This window comes from Geospiza fortis, unplaced genomic scaffold, assembly GCF_000277835.1.
Source record: "Geospiza fortis unplaced genomic scaffold, GeoFor_1.0 scaffold55, whole genome shotgun sequence".
NCBI classification, from domain to species: Eukaryota; Metazoa; Chordata; class Aves; order Passeriformes; family Thraupidae; genus Geospiza; species Geospiza fortis.
The window spans coordinates 1833566-1854516 of NW_005054308.1; the positions used below are offsets into that span (position 1 = coordinate 1833566).

General features: G+C 46.8%; 1 protein-coding gene across 1 annotated transcript in view; it reads right to left on the reverse strand.

The window, feature by feature from the left end:
- Positions 1-20951, reverse strand: part of PDLIM4 (PDZ and LIM domain 4) — a 43839-nt gene that overhangs the window by 13229 nt on the left and 9659 nt on the right. Inside the window, exons 2-3 of the mRNA XM_031055304.1 lie at positions 16425-16576; positions 8000-8084 (exon numbers count right to left, since the gene is read on the reverse strand). Of these exons, the coding sequence (XP_030911164.1) occupies positions 8000-8084; positions 16425-16552 (213 nt within the window). The 5' untranslated portion in view covers positions 16553-16576. The remainder of the gene's footprint in view (positions 1-7999; positions 8085-16424; positions 16577-20951) is intronic.

The window sequence follows — 20951 nt, forward strand, 5'->3', positions numbered from 1 at the left end:
GGTATATTTTGAACCTTCAAAGCTCTTTGTGGTTTATACACAGAGACTCAGCTTTCCTCACTTTTCTGGGTTTAAACTGGATTGTAACAAATGTATACCACAGTCTGAATGAAAGCCTTATCCATCACATCCTTCTCACTACACTCCTTTCACAACTGTCAGCTAAATATCAAATCAGTTTTTCAGATCTAAATAAGAGACCAAACCCTTAAAATCAGAGGATCTTTTTGAAAAAAGGCTGCAGACAATGTTCACATGAAACATGACTGAAGCTGGAGCCCCAGCCCGCCCATATTCCCAGGACAGGCTGTACTGCACAAGGGCATGTAGTGACAGGACAAGGGGGAATGGCTTCATACTGACAGAGGGCAGGCTTAGATGGGATATTAGGAAGAAATTCTTTCTTGTGAAGGTGGTGAGGCTCTGGCACAGGTTGCCCAGAGAAGCTGTGGCTGCCTCATCCCTGGAAATGTTCAAGGCCAGATTGGATGGGGTTTGGAGCAACCTGGGATAGGGGAAGGTGTCCCTGGGCATGGAAGGAGTGTGGAACTAGATGAGCTTTAAGGCCCCTTTCAACCCAAACCATTCTGTGATTCTGTATAGCAGAAGGTATAGCACATATTTAACCCAGGGACAAATATCTCACACTCAAAGAGCAGTAACATTTCTCCACCTTGGAGCAGCCATGTGGATGGATGGCCATCAGGAAGGCTCTGATGGATGTTTCCTCCCACAGCTCCAGGGAGAAGCTGCACCCTCGTGCAAATTAAAGAGCTCAGGAGAGACTCAAGCTGCAATGCCAGGGCTTTATCCCTTAACCTACCTGGCCCCCCAGCAGTCTCTTAGAAATCCACAGCAATGGAAAAAAGTTACCTAAGACTGTCAAGATTGAAATGTGTTTGCATTTATCTTGCCTGCACAGTGCAGAGAGCACATTTCTAACATCAAGTGTGAGAGGGGCATTTACCCAGCAGACAGAGGAGAGCTCTGTATAAAGGTCTTGGTAGAAGAACCTTGAAATTTCCTCCTTTGCCCAGCAGCAGCAACAAGCTCCTGCCAGGTGACTACCTCACTAGAGCTAGGCTTAAAAACAGTCTAAACCCTAGAGAGGACTGTCCTAGATCCCAGTGTTCAGAGTCACCTTCCAAGCCCAGGAACAGGAGGGCATTTCTCAGTGCAGGTGTTGGACTGATGCCCCCACCATGCACAGGCTGCTGTTGGATTAACTCCCCACTGAAAGAAAATAATATCCACTACAGATGGAAAAAAACCTGAAACCATCACAGCAACCACCCTTATGACTGCCCCCTTTCTCCCAGGGAAGATGCTGCTGCTCCCATTTCAATCACTTTACTCACCATTTGGTGTTTGGCTTACAGGACAAACCTGGTGAGCTTAACACTAACAGACTATGCCCTGATATCATGTTTTCCAGCTTACTGTCACTCTCCTCTCTCTCAGTTGGGGAATTGTTGCATTTTCAGGTGTTACCATATCACACTTTCTGATTTTCTTTCCATAATCATTATCAGCAGCTGATAATGAAATTGAAACGAAAAGTTTCACTGGCAACAAGCTAAGCTTCAAGCTACAAAAACATTACACGCTTAAAACCAAAAGGTGCCTACTTCACCAGCATGGCTTATCTGAACACTTCCTGTAAGAGTCAGGGTAAGGTACACCAGAAAACACAGCAAAAGCAACAGGATGATGTATTGTTTCATTTTGGATTGTCCCAACGTTTTGGTTTTCCTCATTAATAAAAAAGATAAATTCAGGTAGATTCAAAAACATGTCTCAGCCTTTCCCAGCCCTCTGTGGCATGAGCTGCCTTAGGGGATGGAAGCAGCTGCTTCAGCCTGATCATCCTGAGGGACCACAGTGAGCATCCCTCCAGCATCCCTCTTTGCACCACTGGGGATGGCTATCTCCACTCAAGTGACCTCCAAGAGCAGTTAATTCCTCTTAAGTGACACAGAATGAAAAGTGAAAGAGGATAAGCTGTTTTTCCTGACGGACGAGAACAGAAACACTGAGCTACACCTGTGCTTCCAAACACTTGGCACTTCTGAGTACACAAACAGCAGTTTCCTTAGCTGTGTTAATGCAGTCATCACTGAAACTGATGTTATCAAGTAAATAACACAGTATATGGCTGTGTTAGCACTTAATCCAACAGCATTTTGTTTTGTCCCAAACCAACCCTCATTTCAGGATAATTCCTATGTACCTTCAATGAGAAGAAATTACTCAAGTTACCTGGACAGAAGAAAACACTGTTTTGAAGTTTCCATTCCCATTTTTCCTTCCTTTATCCTAATATTAGTTTTGCCTCTTTCATATACCAGGACTATCAAAACTCACTTAGAGATGCTAATTTACCTAAGACATACACAGAGAATTTCACATAAAAGGTTACAGCTTCAAGATGTTACAGTGGTACTCAGAAAACTCCTTTGCTTTCAAATGATGCAATATTATATCACAGGCAAAAGTAAACACAGGGGCACACGCTGTGTGTGTGTAACCTTTTCACCCAGTAAATTAGATTAGTGGGTTTTTGTAGTGTAAAACCCCAATATCTGGGTGTGAAATGCTGCCTGAGCACCCAGAGCTCAGGGCTGATGCACCCACAGTGGCTGTCAGCATTCAGCATGTTTCTGCTATTAAATCAGTCCTCAAACAACAAGCTGCGAGTTCCCATGGAAGAGAGCCTGGGTTTGTGCCAGGGCATGAGCTCATCCTTTGTTTTCCCCAAAGCAGACATTTTCCCTCCTTCCTCAGGAGAGTGTTGGTTGGTGTCCTGCTGGCTGGGACTGGGGGTCACAGCAGGAGCTTTCCCAGAAGCAGGCATGGCCCATCCAGCCCCAAGAGCAGGGGAGGAAGGATGGTCAGTCTCCCTGAGAAAGGAAATTCCATCTTTCCAGCCAGGAGGCTTTAACCCCCAGCTCACAGAACTCAGCATGGCCTATGCCAGGCTTTTGCAGAGAAGTACATAGAAGTTTCCTGCTTGGCAGCAACCCACAGAGAACTTAAAACAAATACTCCATCTAATGAAAGTTAACTTAAATCCATTACTCAGTTAATTACACAAGGAGACATTCACCCTTAGTTAAAAAAAAAAATATATATAATCTAGCAAAAAGTAAATATGAGCATATTTAACACATTTCAAAGGTGTTAAAATCAGTTCTAAGGGACAGGTTAGCAGCCAGCTACCCTCCCTGCTCTACTGTGGGACACCACTGCTGTCCCTGGGTGCCCAGAGCTGGGGCACCAGAGGCTCAGACTGCCCTGAAGCCCACATGTGATTTCATTTATGTAGTTAGGAGCAAGCACGATCAGCAGTGATACTATTTGTGAAGTCAGGGCAAGTATGAAAAGCTCCCAGGAATGATGCTGCAGAGCCCATGCTGGGTGGATGCCATGGGCAATGAGAAGTGGCAGGTCCTCAGCCCTGAAACCAGACACACCTGAGCCCCTCTGACAGGAGCAAACAAAGGTGTGCTCACATTTCCACTGGCCTGGCTCACACCCAGCACTGCCTGGATTAGGCTGCTCAAACAGTTCCAATAGATGCAAGTTTATCCCAATTCCTCCTCTTCATCCCATTCTGGCTGGCACTTTCACACTGCAAGCCATACACCTTGTGCCTGATTTTAGTCAGAGCAAACTAACAACAAATCTCTGTGGACTGAGACTTGGGTGTCAAGAACAGAGTAACACACAGGAAAAATAATTGGTAAGTGATGAGCAGAAACAGCCTTCTCACTGTTCCTGTGCAGCTCCCCTGGTGCTGTGGCTCTTCTCCACTGCCCAGAGCTCACCCTTCCTGTCAGGGGGTCAGGATAGAAAAGCTCAGGACAGAGCACAAGAGAGGAGCAAGAGTGCTGATGCACCTCCCTCATCCATCCTCTGAGAATGACATGGGGCTGCTCTGCTAGCTCAGTAGCACCAGGATGCTGTTCCTCATGGATAACTGTGGGAAATGCCTCTGCTGCCTGCACTGCCAGAGGAAGCCCAGCCCTTCATCCCAAGGAGTTATTTCAGCCAAGCATCCAGGTTTGGGAGGACTTGCATCCTATTCCAGCTCTGGTTACGTGCTGCCAATTTAATTTCTGCTGCAATTATTCTTCCACCCACACACTTGATCTATTGTCAATTAGCACTGACAGAGTCCCCAAAGCCCAGAGCCCACATTTCCAGCCCCCCTGGGCCAAAGAGCTGCCAATTCTGGCAGTTTGGGAATGAACAACAAAACAAACATCCTCTCTTTTTATTAGCACTACATGGCAGTGTTTTGACTAGCAAGCTCATGCTACAGGAAGCCAATAACAGTGGGATCTCCAGAAACTGGTGGATGGGTGCTCCCACTCCCCCTGTCTGCTGGGGAAGAGTGGCTGGGACCAGTGGCCACAAGGACACCAACACCATGCCAGGTGAGACTGGGGATCCCAACAGGTCAGCAAGGATGTCATGTCTGCATGATGGAAATCTGGACTGCTGGCTGGAGAGCTCTGAGCTGTCCCCAGCCTCTCTGTAGGTCCTACCTCCATCCATCTCTGGGTCCAACAGACAGGCAACCCTTCTTTAGGTTGCAAGTCTGAGCATCACTGCATTTGTGGCCTCCTCTGTAGGTCCTTCCTGTTAAGGATAGACTCATCTAGCAAAACCAACTGATAACCAAAGTCTGCTTTAAAAAAAAAAATATTTCCCCAAAGTGACTCACTCATCTTGTTCAGTGCTGTTCCGGCTAACTGTGAAAAAGCAGCTCTCCAGTTCCAGCTTCTTCAGTTTGAGGGCAGCTATTTCCCACAGTCATGGCAATAACCAAAGTTTTAATAAGGAGGATTGATCACATTCTTGGACTCTGAATAGGGGTTTACCAGAAAGCTCAACTGAGAAACCACAACAGATTTAGAAAAAGGGGAGAAGAAAACTCACCAGCTACTCCACACCTTCCAAGTTCTCTTGCACAGAAGGTAACTACAAATTTCACTGCCTTCAAGACAAAGATTACACCTAAAAACCTAAACTGTAATAACAGAAATACAGATTTTCCTACAAATCATTCAGACTGAGGCATTCTGCTTATGCTCACATGTTTCAGGCAAGAGTTACTGTAATCATAAGTCAAGATTTTCAACAGATCTTTGTCCAGGATGATGAAAAAGCATACAGAGCAAAACCTGGAGGAAGAAAGGATATGTGCTCCCCATTACTGCAAAGGCCACTTGGGGTAAAAATCTCAAAACCTTTTTCAGGGACAAACCCTCAACCTCTTTTTGTGATTTGAGGGCAGAATTCCAGCAGAAACTTTTCCCTGTGTTTCAAAGCAGATTGCTTTTTTCCAGATGCAAGGAAGTGCACCTAAAGGTTGCACATATTGAGCCAAGTTATTACTTTACAATGAGATTTTTCCTTCTCACAATCTAGTACGTGCCTTTGCCAGAGGGGCTGAATGAACACAGCACAGGACAGCCCTGGGTCACCTGGCATTGCTCCACAGGGACCCCAGCCCTGCCTGTGAGCTCTGCTGCCAGGGGATTGGCACCTGCAGCAAAGACTGGCTCTCTTTGGGTGCTGATGGTCACCCTCAGCCTCACACAGGTCAGAGGACATCAGTGATAACACTGATAAGATACGCACAGCTGCTGGCATGTGCTCCAGGCTGCCAGCATGAACCACACTGGAGGCAGTGCGGTCAATCAACACATCTTGGGTGCAAGCACAGCAACCTGGAGGTGTGCATGGAACCACCTTCACCTCCTCTCTGGGAAACCCAAAAAGCCACTAAGGAAGACAACACATGGATAGAGACACCAAAAAAAAGAGCAAGAGCAGGAATCTGCTGCCTGTACTTGTGTACCCTTGTTCACACGCCTCTCTCAGTGCCCTCCCACAAACACATCTGCCTTGCACACCTACTCCTCAGATTTACATATTTTCAGTGTAGGTCTGGATTCAGAATAGTCCATCCCTACCCCCTTCATTATATTCTATAAAACTGTCTAATTTTTGAAAAGATTCATATGCAACATATATTAATAGTCAGATTCAAATCCAATCTGCATTAAACCTCAGGAAGTTGTATCTGGCAGTGGAACTGCTGCACATTTGTTCCTCATTTAATATTATTCATAGGTAAAGCCTAGTAAGAAAAAATATCTGTCAGAAAAGATGGCTGTAATTGATAAATGAAGCAAACATGGCCAGAATGCAAGGCCCAAGCTCACACATCAGCCTGTGCTGTGAGTCAGGGCAGGAAAGACAAACAGCCCCATGTGCTGCTGGTGTGTGGTACTGAGGCAGCTCTGCCCTTGCTGCTGTTGTGCTGTGCTTCTGCCTGCTGTCCCGGGCAGAAATGCAGAATATCTGCAAATTCCACATAGCTGGAATGGCCAACAGACCCAATGGTCTCACACTCTGGTCCATTTCTCACGGGGTTTTGGGGATCTCACCCTTGTTCTGAGCACTCAGTGGGCTCTCTGCTGCCAGTACTTTCTCCCCATTCCTCACTGAAGGAGGAATTGATTGTAGCATCACACCCTCTCTCCCACCCTTGCAGCTCTTGTATTCCTTCTGAACTGAGCCAAGGGAGGGATGAGGGGGCACCCTGGAGCCCTCATCAGGACACTCTAAAAGCCCCTCTGGAAAGGAGCAGTTGAGCTAAACCAGCAGACCCTGCACACAGGCATTTTGTAAGGGCTGGAGAAAAAGCATGGAAAAGCATGTGACATAAACCACCTCTGTGGAGGAGACAGCCATCTGAGCAATATTTGAACACTCAGCATCAGCCAAAGGGAGCTCACTTGCTTTGGGGGCAAGCACAGGGGATTCTGTCAGCCTGAACTGACATACTCTGACATTCTGAAGGCTCTGGGCAGCCCCAGGGCCTCTGCCCTGCCCTGGGAGGGGTGGCCAACCTACAGCAGTGAGAAGCCTCAGCAGGCTCCAGCCCTGCCATCCATGACCTCGAGTGCCCTGGGAAGGCTGGCAGCATGTGCACCAGCTCAGCACACATTCAAGGGGGAGCCAGACAGCAGGAGCTGCCCTCTGCCCATCTATCCTCCTGGTCTCCTCCTTGTTCCCCAGATATCTCCACCACATGGACCAGCACATGCAAAAATTGACAAACCAGTACCTTATAAGCAGAAAGGGAGAATTTCTCTTTCCATCAAGAAGTCAAAGGAGAATGACAGTCACCTCTGACCTTGCTAACAAGCCATTAGAGATGGGTAGAAAAGATGGGGAGACCTGCTCAGCTCCATCGACCACCTGGCTGCTGCAGGAGACAGGGTAGTAAGGCAGGGCAGGATACAGGCAGAAGGCTCCAGGGAACAGAGCTGAGGACAGAGGACAGAGAGAAGCTGCAAAACAGAGAGAAGGAGTGAGAGAGAAAAAAAACCAAAACAACCCACAAAGGAAAAAGATGAGAACATTACAAAAAAAAAAAAAAAAAGAAATACACCATCATGGGAGGTGAATCACTGTCACGGGATTGGGAGGGTGCAGCAGATTTTGGAAGCAGCCAAGGTAGAGGCACACCAGCTGAGGCAGATAGACCCTGGACGTGCTGTACCTTGGGAAGGGCAGGCACTGGACAGTCAGAGTACTCCCAAGAGCTCCATCCAAAATAACACTAACTCTGAGCTTGGTCACAGCCTCACAGGGTCAGTGCTGGATGTCACCCTCCATGTGCTGCCCAGCCATCCTGTGTCCCCAGCAGGCTGATCCAGCAAAGCCTGGCCTGGCTGGAAGGCAATGACACAGATGGGATTGTGCCAGATCTGCTCAGGATCTGGCTCACCATGGGAACCAGCCCAACAAAAGCACAGATAGACCTGCAGAGAACTTTAACACCGCACATGGAAACTCCTTCACTTCTGGAAGGAGCATAGGCAGAGCACAGGGCTTTCCAGCCTCCAGACATGGATGTCCTCTCCTCCAAAGCAAGCTGGGAGAGCAGCAGAGTGGGGCAGGGCTGCAGCTGCCATACCTGTGGGTCTGGCTCGATGTTGATCCGGTATGCTTGAGCCTTGCCATCTTCCAGGACAGGGGGGGACCAGGTCTTTCCTTCAGATCTGCAGTGGGAAATAAGGTAAACTCTACTTGAATTGCTTTTGAGAAAGCCCAAACCAAAGTGCTCGCGCCCAAACAAACAAAACCCACAAAAATCCCAAAGAAAGAAACAAGCTCCTTAAACAAAACCAAAAAGCAATTAAACAAATTTTTAAAAAAGGCCAAAACAAACAAGCCAAAAAAAAAAAAAAAAAGAGTCAAACATATATATAGCATATATTAATTCCCTGGCAGGTTTATATTATATTATATTTGCAATTGTCCAAAATTATCCTCAGAATGATACAATGATAAATAGAGAAGTTGACAGTTTCATCCTATTAAAACCATGAAGCTCAAAACCACCCTTGAACTACGAGGTTCTGTCTTAGTTTGAGGTTAAAGAGACAAACTTATTTTGGTTCAAGACATCAGAATACAGGTTCTTGGTGACTCTATTTTGCATATTCCTGGCTTTGTCCCTTTATTCTGGCCCTGAATCCAGAAAGTATTCTGATTGCACATGTGTATAGATATACATATATATATACACATATATACATGCAATCCTGGCAGGCCTGTGTATTAGACCACATCAGGAATTCTACAAACACCTTTCAGGGAAAAGGCTTTCATCACCCTGTATGAATCATTCTGACCCTTTCAACAGTTGCCAGATAGCAAAAGCCCTAAAAATACAGTTTCCATTCCCAAATGTATCTTCAGTCCTGCCAAGGCAGAGCAGAATACTGTCACTGTCCAAAGATTTTCCATGTGCCTGATAATTTTTTCCCCACAAAGGCACCTGGGGACATGGCTGGAATGGGATCTCCAGCACTGAGGGTATGAGGGAGTCCCAGGGGCCTGGGCAAGGTCCAGCAGGTACATCCACAGACTTCTCAGGATGCAAGAAGGTTAAGCTGGAAGATGGAAACTTGAGTAAGTTCAAGATAAAGCTTTCAACATGCAAACTATGTTTATCATCACGCTCTGTATCTGCACGACTTCACAAAAACAGGTGCTGTTCCATGGGCACAGATGCATCCAAGCATCCTTTGTGGACTCTCACCCCTGCCACATACCACGTTCACTTTCAGTTAAATTATCTGCAGAGTCCAAGTTTGAAAAATAAGGAGCATGATTTTAACCCAGGAATTCTCAAGGAGATTTTTACTTTTGGTATTTTGCAGCTACACAAGTCAACATACAAAGCTGCCTTTACAAATCTAGGGTCTGACCCAAAACCTACCAAATGCAGGGACTCCCACTGACTTGAACAGACTTTGGATCCAGCCCCTGAGGATTTCAGCTTTTTTTCCTCACTACTGCCATTACAGCTTTTTCAACAGGGAGTGATTACTGTCATAGCTAGGTATCTTGTTCTGATAATTTATCTTTACTGTCATTATTTGATTTTAGGCTGGAACAGTTAACTTATAAATTGGTCTTTCCAACTGGGACAAAGTCCCTCCCAGGAACATTCTCAGCAACCCCAGCTTGCTTCTTGCCATGATCTGGTGCTGTGTACATTGCTTCCACACTGAAAATCAAATCTGGATGCCCAGAACAATGGAAATGCCTAATTACATTGGCAGGGATCACCATTATTATTTCTGTGCTTTCCCCTGCACTGAGCTAGCCTGAGGAGAGCTCACAGTGCCCCAAGGAGGGTCCATGATGACTTCCCCCCACTCAGCTCTGGAGCCCACATGCCAAACATGGCTTAAAGCATCCCCAAAGACTTCAACCTGCCAGTAAACAAAAACACAGCTTCAGCAAGTGATTCTGATTGCAGAAGATAAGAGCAATAGCAATGAATTCATTCTGTGTGAAGGTATGGCATTCAGTCACCAGCACTGCCAGTTCTCCATATCCCTGACAGAGATCACACTGAGCAGAAAGCAGATAACCCTGTGCTTTCCAAAAGACATCATGGGTAAGTTTACATTTAATGACAGACATGGACAGACTCCAGTTCACATGGAGAAGCCCATTCATGGTTAATGCTTTAATGATTAAACTCAAGGTTTCACTATCAGTTCTGCAGAGTGACAAGAAATTCTTGGTATAACCAAGACCAACTCTGACAGCTTCCAGCAACAGCGTGAACAAAGCCAGGCTCACATCAGCCCCAGCTTCCACCTGAACCACGCTGAAACAAGCTGCTACAGCACAATCTGGGCACCACTTGGCACTTCGAAAGGCAAAACTAAGGTGAATGGGAGAACCACCAGCCTCACCAAAAAGAAAGTCAAGTTGTAAGTTCAATGAGCATTTATGCTTACACAGGGAGACCCCCTCGTTTCCCTGGAACAGCAAAACACCATGTAATCTGAAATAATCCAAAATAATTAAGAGATTACTCTGCCTGAGAGAACAATGCTACAGGCAGCTACTGCAGGAGGGGCTGGTCCTTGGAGCTCACACCACAACCCCAGCTGCCAGGAACATCCCATGCCCACATCTCCAGCAGGACCAGCAGCCGGGGGGTCCTCTGTACCTCCAGAACAAGCCCCAGAGCAGTGGGGACTTGAGGGCCAGCAGAGACCCCTCCCCAGCAGCAGGTTCACCCTACCAACAGTCAGAGCTTTGTGTTTAGGCAACAGCAAAATCCCAACACATTTCACATACGTCACAGGCAACAGATCAGGCATCACTCAAATGTTCCGAGTTGTTTAATTTACAGTTCAAGGACAGGAAAAGTGTTCTCAGATGTGCTATAGGGGATTAAAGGCAGTTATGTGGAAATCATTACCCTGCACTTACACCACTCTGCTCTCTTAATGGCATCCAGGACAATCCCAAGAAAAATAACTTGACCTAGGTTAGTGCAAGGCCTTCCACACAGGGCTTTGTAGGAAATGGACCCATAAACAGGACATCACTAAAAAAACCAAAAGTTGCAGACACCTTTTATCCCACCATTTGCTTTCTAAAAGTCTCAGTCATTCTCAAAAGATTACTTGCATATGCTCACATATTTTACCAGAATGTTTTTTCACCTGGTAGTGATCTGCAAGTCTCATTCTCAAGTTTGTCAAGCTGCTTTTAAGTTGCAAGAATTCCTGTGTCTTACCAAATTTCTTATTTCTCAGTCTCCTAAAAACTAACATTTATCACTTGGGGAAGTGCCAACCTGGATCCAGGTCACTGCTGCCACCATGCAGCCACAAACCACCAGAATAATCATGTTGCTATTTTCATCCCCTTTCTTTGGGGGGTGACTCCAGGGTCCTGCCCATCTCCTGACTGCTCTTCACCTCCCACTGTGGCACATCACTCACAGTGCTCACAGTCGACTGTTATCATGGATATGGCCACCAGCCTTCTAGAAGCTGAGCTCGGTCTAGAAGCAGCTACAGCCAATGCTTCAAACTTCCCAGGCTTGTGAATCTCACCTCAACAAGTGTGGGGCGTTGGATCCATCCTCTGCAGGGCAGCTGAGCAGCACAGGAGCTGAGCTCTGCTGAGCACCCCAAAGGACACAGCTCCTTTAGTCATTGTGAAGAAGCTGCAGGATTTCTCCTCCTTCATTCCTCTCAGCTGAAACCATTGTGTATTGCTCTGGAAAGCTGCCGGGTTTCCTCTCTATTAGTCTTCAAGGAGCTCCAGAGGGGAAGCTGTGATTCACTTTTTCAGTTGTACTTTTACTGGAAACTTGAGAACATACATTGTCATCCTTCCCATCTTCCAGCAGCTTGCCTGTGCTGCTTACAGCTAACAGACCCCAATAAAACCCCCAGGAACTGGGGGAGATGGGAGGAACATCAACTACGTGAGGTTCCAGGTCCTTTTGGGGCTACATGTCCAGCAGACTCATTACTGGGCCTTCTTACACAGAAACTTTCAGAGAAACTCCTTCTTTTTACACAGACCAGGAATACATAATCTTTGACAACTCTCCAAGCAGACTCAGCAGTGCCATACATGCCAAACCAAGGGGGAACAAACTGCTTCCAGGATTTAGTTTAGATAGAAGGAACCAAAGCTGAACCCTTGAGGATTTATTCTTTGACACCACAGTCAGGAAATAAATTCAGCTCAACCACCCTGGGGTTCTTGGCTGCACCTGGGGCCAGGCAGATGCTCCCAGTTGTCCAGCACCCACCTGGCCCTGTGCACAACAGCCCCAGGGCTGTCACCAAAACAAAGGGCTGGAATCAGATTGAACTGGAAACCATGAATGTGTGAAAGTTGAAAAAGCCTCTCAGACTATCAAGCCCCAGTGCTATCTGATCATTGCCAAGCCCACCACTAAACCATATCCCCAGGTCCCACATCCACATGTCTTTTAAATCCCTCCAGGGATATGAGGTCCCTGTGCTTGAAAACCCTTTCAGCGAAGAAATTTTCCCTAACAGCCAATTGAAACCTCTCCTGGCACAACATACTAACACACTTCTTGCCTCTTAAGGAATTTGTTGTGTAACTTGGAAGCAACTTCACAGTGAGTAAAAAGAACAAGTTTTATACCAGGTGTTTGTGAGTAATAGTTTATGGGGCTGCTCAACACCCCGGATCTTTCTCCAACCAGCTGCCACGTAACTGGCCTGACCCTTCCTGCACTAAGGCAGGCAAAGTACAGCTTGTGCTACCTTGGCTTGAGCTTCAACAGCTGGGAAGATAATGATGGAACAGCTGCCTAATTTATCCACAGAGCAGCCTGAACCATCCTGCTGAATCTTAATCAGCACCATCACTGCCTTCCCCACAGCCTCACTAAGCCCATGTGAACTCCTGGCCTCCCACTCTGGAGCCATGAACCACATCTGAAAATCCACCAGCCCTTGTTCCAGGAGTGCCCACACCAAGTAATTCCTCACATCTTACATCAGTGCCCACATAGGCATCAGTTACATAAATCAACTCCTTTTGTAAACCAATGAGGATTTTCAACCACTTTGTTACAGAACAGTAAGGCCACTGTGCTGCTTTGCCTTTCACTGCCCAAAGACAGGCTTGCATAAGTTGGGGAAAAGCAGGATCCAAGAAATCCAGGGACAAAACACCCACTAACTTCAGGGAGGTCAGGGGTCTGGCTAAGAAAGGAGGCAGAAAATGGAGGGTATGAAGAAAGAAGTAAAACCCCCTCAAGAGATTTGTCCTTGATAAAGGACAAAGATTTGAAAAAAGGAAGTATCTGCTAGTCCAGCCTGAGAGCAGGGGCAGCTTCACAGACACCAACACTGACTGTGGGCTCCAGGGGCACAGGAGAGCCATGGAGCCCAACATGCTTAAAAACCTGTGACATCCTTGCCAGCAGTTTTTCCAATGTGGGCATAGGGCCAGTTTCTTCAGGAAAGCTGCAGCACAAGGCTTCATCCTCCCTGGCAGATGACAAAAGGTTCAGAAAAAGCTGTGGGGCTCGCCCTGGCCCTCTGGCACAGATGGGCAGGTCTGGACAGTGCTACCAAGGGTTTCCTGGCAGTCTGTGTCAGCAGGGACAGCAATGCCATGTGGTCTCCCATCCCACACCCAAGGTACTTTCAAGCAGTGATTTCAGCAAAACACAGCTCCAGCCCCATTTTATGGCTGCCTTTATTCTATGCATGATACTTGGTCTTGGTCAGGCCACTCAGTAACCCCTTTCTTGTTTTCCCCACATTCTGACTTTCCTACTGAAGTTCCTATGTCTAAGGGCATTTACTGACCAGAGACTGAAAACAAAACCCATCTTGTTCTCTAGCTCAGTAACACATAATGTCAAGGGTTGATGGAGAAAGGGCATGGAATGAAGCAGTCCAGAGGGCACCAGGGGGATGGAAGCACTGCACAGCTCCCTGCCTTCCCCTTCCCTCATGCCTGGTTGGAGGAATCCTGCTTTGACAAAACAGTTCCTCACTAAAGACATGCAACAAACAGGCTTCTTATTTCAAATGTATTTCAGACAAACACACTTCAAAATAAATCTTTTGTGTTGGCTTGCAAACTGTATTTTGTTGAAGACAGTGGACAGAAAAGATGCTGCTTGAAGAGCAACTTCTGCCCAAAGGAAAAGATACCAACCCACAGCACCACAGGCAGGGCTTTCTTGAAGCTCAGCCTCAGAGCAGGGTCCAGGGTGTTGATCCACAGCTGTGACAAACAGCAGTGGCTGGACATGCAGACAAACCAACAGAACCCCTCATTATTGCCCCAGGACATGGCTCCCTGAGCAGGACCAGGTCACCCCACATTCTAGGAGGCAGATCCTGGAGGGATCCACTCACACCTAGGAAGGAATGCCAGATGTGCTTCCAGCAATGACTAACAGCTGGGCAACAGGATCCAACAGGTCACTTGGGAGACAGGAGAGAAATCCAAGAACCAAGTCACTGTGCACCCACTTTGGGTCAAACTAAAAATAGACCTAATAGCTCATCACTGGAGCTGCTGTCCCTACTGCAGAAAAAAACAAACTACTCAGTTTTTCCTGTCAAGAGAAATGTCATTTTTATGGTCATCTCTGGGCAAAGCCAAGGTGAGTTCTGCCCTTGGAGAAGCCACCAAACAGTGTTATCTCCAAGAGGAGCCACCCCAAGCTGAACAGCTTCTCACTTCACCATCTGTTCCTGCCTTGCAAAGCCCATGAGATAAAAAAGTCTTTAAAATCTGTGTTTATAAAGACTTTAAGGCCTGACAAAACCATTGCAATCCTACTGCTTAGCAAAGACCAATCATGTCACTCACAAACCCTGCACCACTGAAAGGCTGTGGGCCACCACCAGCAACATCTCTGTTAGAAAATTCACCTTCTCTGGACACACCACAAGGTCTCACTGCTAAAAATACCCACACCTTGCTAGGTACAGTTGGGAAAAACAACCTGAAGCCACAGACCCTCCACACAGCATCTTCCAGGTCACCCTGAGGTCATGAATGACCATGGAAAGGGAAACCAAGCAGGCAGATCATCCGTAACCCCAGCAAGGCACACACCAACACTGCTGTGAGACCTCTGTGACCACAACCTGCGCAGGAATCACCACTTAGGAGAGGAGATGCACCCACACAGAGATATTCAAGGGTCCAATCTGAGCCAAGAAACAAACATCAGTTGATATCAGGGGCTAAAATGTAAAGGTGGTAATTCAGTCCATCAATCCACACAGCAGAAACCCTCATCCATGAGAATAAACACTGCCATGCTGCAGCTGAAAGCTGCTTTCAGCAAAACATGGTTCTAACTCCCAGTGAAGCTGCTCTGCTGCCAGACCACCCCAGCAGCTGGTGGCTCACCAAAACCTCCTGTTCTGGATTTTCACCCCTTCCAAGGAGAGCTCCAGTAGCCTGCAGGCAGCCAGGAAGGGAACCCTGGTCCTGCCCTGGGCACAGGTCCTCCTGGAGGTAGAAAATCACCTAATCTCCCTAAAACTGCTCCAGATGGAAAGAGGAACAACTGCCCTCCTTGGCTATGGAAACTCCACCTGTGTGAAGGGGTTTTGCTTGCTTTTCTGATTTTCTTTCTTTTGTAATACTGAAGCCACATCATCTGTACACCATGGGCTGAGCTCAGGGGACTTTGCTTTGGCCAGGCAGCTCAGAGATGCCTGTCTGAGGAACCATGAGGAATCACTGAGGGTTTGCTCCATTTATGGCAGTGCTACTTCCCCACTGCCCAGGCATCCAGTCAGAACTACATGGTTTTCCAAGAAAAGTATAAACAGTAAATGATAGCTCTTTATATCAGGAAATGCCTCTTTAATCTGAAGTGGAAAACTATATTCACTCATTTTAACTTATGCCAGATACTATTAGCCATTTGTGAACCTTATAAGGAGTGGTCATTTTTCTTGGGTAATTTGCGATTTTGCTATAAAATTAATTCCAATAGAAATCCAAAAAAAGACCAAGAAAACGAAACCAACCAACCAAAAAAAAAAAACCAAACCCCACAACACACACACACAAAACATCCCAACAACAACAACAAAAAAAATCCCAATACCAAACTCATGCCTTCATTTTGCTTTGAAATACCCTACAAAGCGAATCTGGCAGGATCTTCAAATGTTTTTTATTGAACAGATGCTTAAAATGATGGGTGGATGTTAATGAAGTGGAAGGGTTTGTCCAAAGGACATTCTGATTCCCATGCTACTCTTGCTTGAGTTCACAAAACCACAAAGACTCAACTCAGGCCACAGCATGGAAAAGCCTTACACGGTACAAATGATAATCCACATGTAAAAATTAACTGAACCCACTTCTTCTACCAGTGAACCATTAAAAATAATTTTGTTTTACTGTTTTTAAAAACACAGGACAATTACCCAGACCATGGGGTGCTCCAAGAACCCATCCTGAGAGCTCATATCTGCTCCAGGGCCAGCCAAAAGCCCTCTGAGCAAAACTGACACAGGAGCACATCAGAGAGAACCAACCTGTTCACAGAGAGCAGCAGCTGGTCCACACATGCCTTGATCTTGTTTTGAGCTTCTAGATGCGTCATGTTGTCCGTGTTCTCTCCATTAATAGCCAGAATAATGTCTCCTGGGCACAGGTCTGCCATGGCTGCTTTACTGCCAGGGTTAATCTGGGGGGGGAAAATAAAAAGGGTTACTTAAAAGAATGTTGGGGTTTTTTTAAAAAAAGAAGTCCAGTTTCTTGGAGTAAGATGCAGGTAAAGGGAAGAGTTATTTCTGGAGAATATGTGTTTTCTCTTCACCAACAGCACCTAACTGGGGTTGGACGTCAGAGCTCTCAGGTCTCCAAGGGCCATCCCCTACAACAACACTCTTTGCAATAAGGAATTTCAGTCAACTCCAGCCACTGTGTGACCAGGTCCCCTCTTCACATTTGTCTCTTGCTTGAAATAATGCAATATGCTCTTTCCAGAGAGATGTTTCACACTCCTTTGGCTTGCAGACCTTTCACAACGCTGCAAGAGTCAGTCCCTAGGCAGCACATGAAACCCTCCTCTGGTTAACCACCATCCCCCTGCCTGGGGGAGAGGCCACGTTTGACATCGCTTCTTCTGGACTGACATCCAAATGACTTGTCTCTTTCTAGCCCTGCATGGTCACCAGCCCCAGAGGGATTTAGCAGATATGGCACTTGGGAGCATGGTTTAGTGGTAGTCTTGGCAGTGGTGAGGTAACAGCTGGAATCAAGGATTTTTAAGATCATTTCCATCCTAAACGATTCCATGATTTTATTCTATAAATATCACACAGCTCTTTTAGCCTCCACAATTCTTTCCTTCGGGTTTTGTCACAGTGCCAGAACCTTATAAAACTTCTAACTTCTTTCCTGAAGAACTAATGACAGGTCCAGGTACAGTTTGTGGTCAGCAACAAGACCAATCCTATCGCCCATAAAAGAGGTTCTTGAGAAATTACCATTTCATTTACATCATCCTAAATGTGGTTTTAATTTTACAGTAATATAGAATGATGCAAGGCATATTTAGAACAGGTAAACATGTCTGCTTAAACTCTATGCTATGTGCTTTCCCTCTAATTTCCTCTTCAGTTTATTCACAGCATCTGCTAACCAAACACATTTTATCAACTGAGAAGTTATGGCAAGCCTGACTTTTGGTTATTCATGTGTCACTGCACTAAAGCAAGCTGGTGCTTTTGTTCTGTTTACTCTTGATTTACACAGATGGAATTCCCTGACTTATGTGGTGGGTTTCTGCCCCACCCTGCTTGAGAAATCCAGACAACAGGAGCACTGCTGTACCCACCACCTGCCCTTGGCTTACAGCAGTGCATGACAGCAACCAGGAAGACCAGGTGTAGTTTTTCAGGCAGTAAGCCCAAGTGGGGCAGTTCCCCAGTGCCCAGAAGCCCCCAGCCACAGGTCATCCTTAAACACGTGGGGCTTTTTTTAGAAAGGGGGCATGCACTGCACATCCCAGCCTTCATCTTGATTTCATAGAACCCTACAATGGCTTGTAGGATTAAAGATCACTTTAAAGATCATCTTGTTCCAACACAGTAGCACATTCCATCCAGGTTGCTCCAAGCCACATCCAACCTGGCCTTCAACACTTCCAGGGACAATTTGTTCTTTTTTTGTAGGGAATTAGAAGAGGATTTAGTCTTACCACAACAGCCCCTGTGGATTGCAGTAGAGCTATCCCTGGTGAGCGGCAGGCAGCCCCAGTGTAACACTGCATTGCTGCACAGCTCCTGGCAATGCTGAAACACAAACCTGAAGGTGTTTGACAAGCTCCAAACCACTTCTGACAATTAAGTAGAACTGGCAGCCCAAGTTACAGCTTTTGTTGCATTGTCAGAGTAAATCAGTATTTGCCATTTGCCCTTCAATAGTTTCAGCTGGGCTGTTTGGCTTCAACAAACCTGCCCAGACCAACTGCTCAGGGGCTGCCCTGTGACTCAGCTCAGAGCAAACAACAGGAGATGGCTCTCAGCTCCACACACATCAGCTCTGACACAGGGCATTTCAAGCCAGGACAGGATTATTTTCCCTTGGCATTGTTAGGGGTTTTTGACCCATATATCCATTCACAGGGCATTAGGGTCCTTTCACAGCCACAGAAGCTGCCAGGCTCACCAGAAAGTCAATCTAAAGCTCAACCAGCAACTCCAAGGAAGCACCTCCATGCTCTTGCCTGCTGTTATCTGCTTCCCCCAGTGTTCATCCCACAGCTCTGACTGCCATCAGGCTTTTAGACTAACAGACCTTCAGCCTGACCCAGGACAGCTGTATTTTGTTCTTGTCTATTCAGTGCTGTCTAGATGTCTGATGGATTTTTTCCCCCTGTACTGATCTTAACCACATTGTAGCTTCCTTGAAGAATAAGCTGTTCACAAATGGGATTTTTAGCTGTTTCCTAATTTAAGCTTCTGCTTCATTTCAAATTATTTTGGCAGTATTTTTATATTAGCATTTTATGCTAGCTGTGGAGTTGACCGAGGGCTTGAAATGGAGCTGCACTCCAAGAATTCATCTGAGATACAGCATCAGTGTCTAAACAGCTTGGGAATCATTACTGTAATGTCTGTCAGGCCCAAAGTTTGTATTTTAGTGAATAATATTTAAAATACTGTAGACTAAGTTCTCCTGACCCACAGCTGTGCAAAGCCACTGACAACCAAACACTCCACAGAAAACCTGACAGGTGTGGTTATGGGTCAGTGCTGTGCCTCAATCCAAGTGCAGGGGTTCTGCCTGCTTTGGACATGGCTTAGTGGTGACCTCAGCAGTGCTGGGTTAACAGCTGGACTCAATGGTCCTAAAAATCTTGTCCCACAAAGGACTCTGTGATTGTATGACATTGGAGCCTGGCAAAGCACAGAGGTGTTGGGATGGAGCTTGGATCAGAGGCACTCACTTGTGCCTCTCTTCAGAGAGCCCTCAGGTCTGCCCTGAGCCAGAACCACAGTGTGGGTGACTTCAAGGAAGCAGACACGAATCTGAGAGTAATCAGACAGGTTATGAAGTTAAAAACACTGCAAAGAAAACCTGCACCAAGTCACTGCAGCCCTGTGCTCTTGAAAGAGGCCTCCAAAGGAATTGATGTTTGGGAACAGGAGAGGATTAAGAAAAACAGTGGTAAGATTTTATTTGGTTTTGAGCTCTCCATCTGTGCCAAAACCAAACCATTTCAAAAATCAATGCTGAATGAGCACAGACCAAGCCCAGACCAATGGATATGTAACTCAGGGTGGTGTGAGCTATCTACCCACCACAGGCAGCAGAGAGTGCCCTTAAGCCAGGTCCCAGCTCATGCACCAGGACCTAATGTGGGTTATGTGCCCTGGCACCTGCTGCACCCTGCGTGTGCCACACCTCATCTTGCCTGGGCTAGGTGCCTGCCAGCATTTGGGCTGCTGGGGTCCATTTCTGCAGTGAGGAGCTTGGGCAGGGCAGTCACACACCAGCAAGGAGCCAGCCCAGCCCCTCACACCCTGCGAAGCCCCAGGGCAGCAGGGCCCCACCAAGTGTTGGTGTTTCAGGTGGGGAGTTCTGTGGGTCAATGGGGTGGTCTAAGCCCCCATGCCATCAGCAGCTCAGTGGGGTCCTGCTCCCTACGAGGCCACGTAGCTCCCAAAGACCCCTGCTTGTGCCATGGGGTGACAGCCACCTCAATGAATCTTCAGAGCAGTCCTGTGTACAGCACCAAGAGCCAAACCCACAGCAAACAGCACGGGCTTAAAGAAACATAACTATTTGTATTACAATTCCCCTAAAGGTTTTTATTTTTCAATCAGACAAGACTCCTGCCTCTTGTGGAAGCTCTGAGCTCCAAAGACATAAGTTCATGAAGCACTGAGATGAACCTGCAGCCATCAGCTAACTCACATCTGGTTACTGATGTCCTGCATGCAAAATATTTTCCCAACAACACAAATCCAAAGCCAACTAATGGAGACCTGGGGTGAAGTTGCCCAACACAGACATGCCAGTCCTGCAGAAAGGGGAGAGGACCATCTCTCTGTATCTTCCTGCTCCAGGAGTACTATCCAACCCCTGCCTGTGTGCCATCCCTGGTGCTCAGCAGGTTCTGAGGCACAGCCTGGGATGCAATCCAGAAGAGCTGAATGTTTTATAGAATCACAGAATGGTTTGGGTTGGAAGGGACCCTAAAGATCATCTTGCTCCACCCCCCTGCCATGGGCAGGGACAGCTTCCACTATCCCAGGCTGCTCCAAGCCCCATCCCACCTGGTCTTGAACACTTCCAGGGATGTAGCAGCCACAGCTTCTCTGGGCAAACTCTGACAATGCCTCACCACGCTCATAGAAATAATTCCTTCCTCATATCTAATCTAAATCTTTCTTACTTCAGCTTAAGGCCAATCCCCCAAGTTTTCTGCAAGTGAATCAAAGCAACTCAGAGGAACAGGTCCAGTGCAGTGACCTGTCACCAGGGACCATGGCAGGGCTGGGGTGAGCTCCTCATGAGATGGTTAAGCAGATCCCAGTGCTACCCACCAC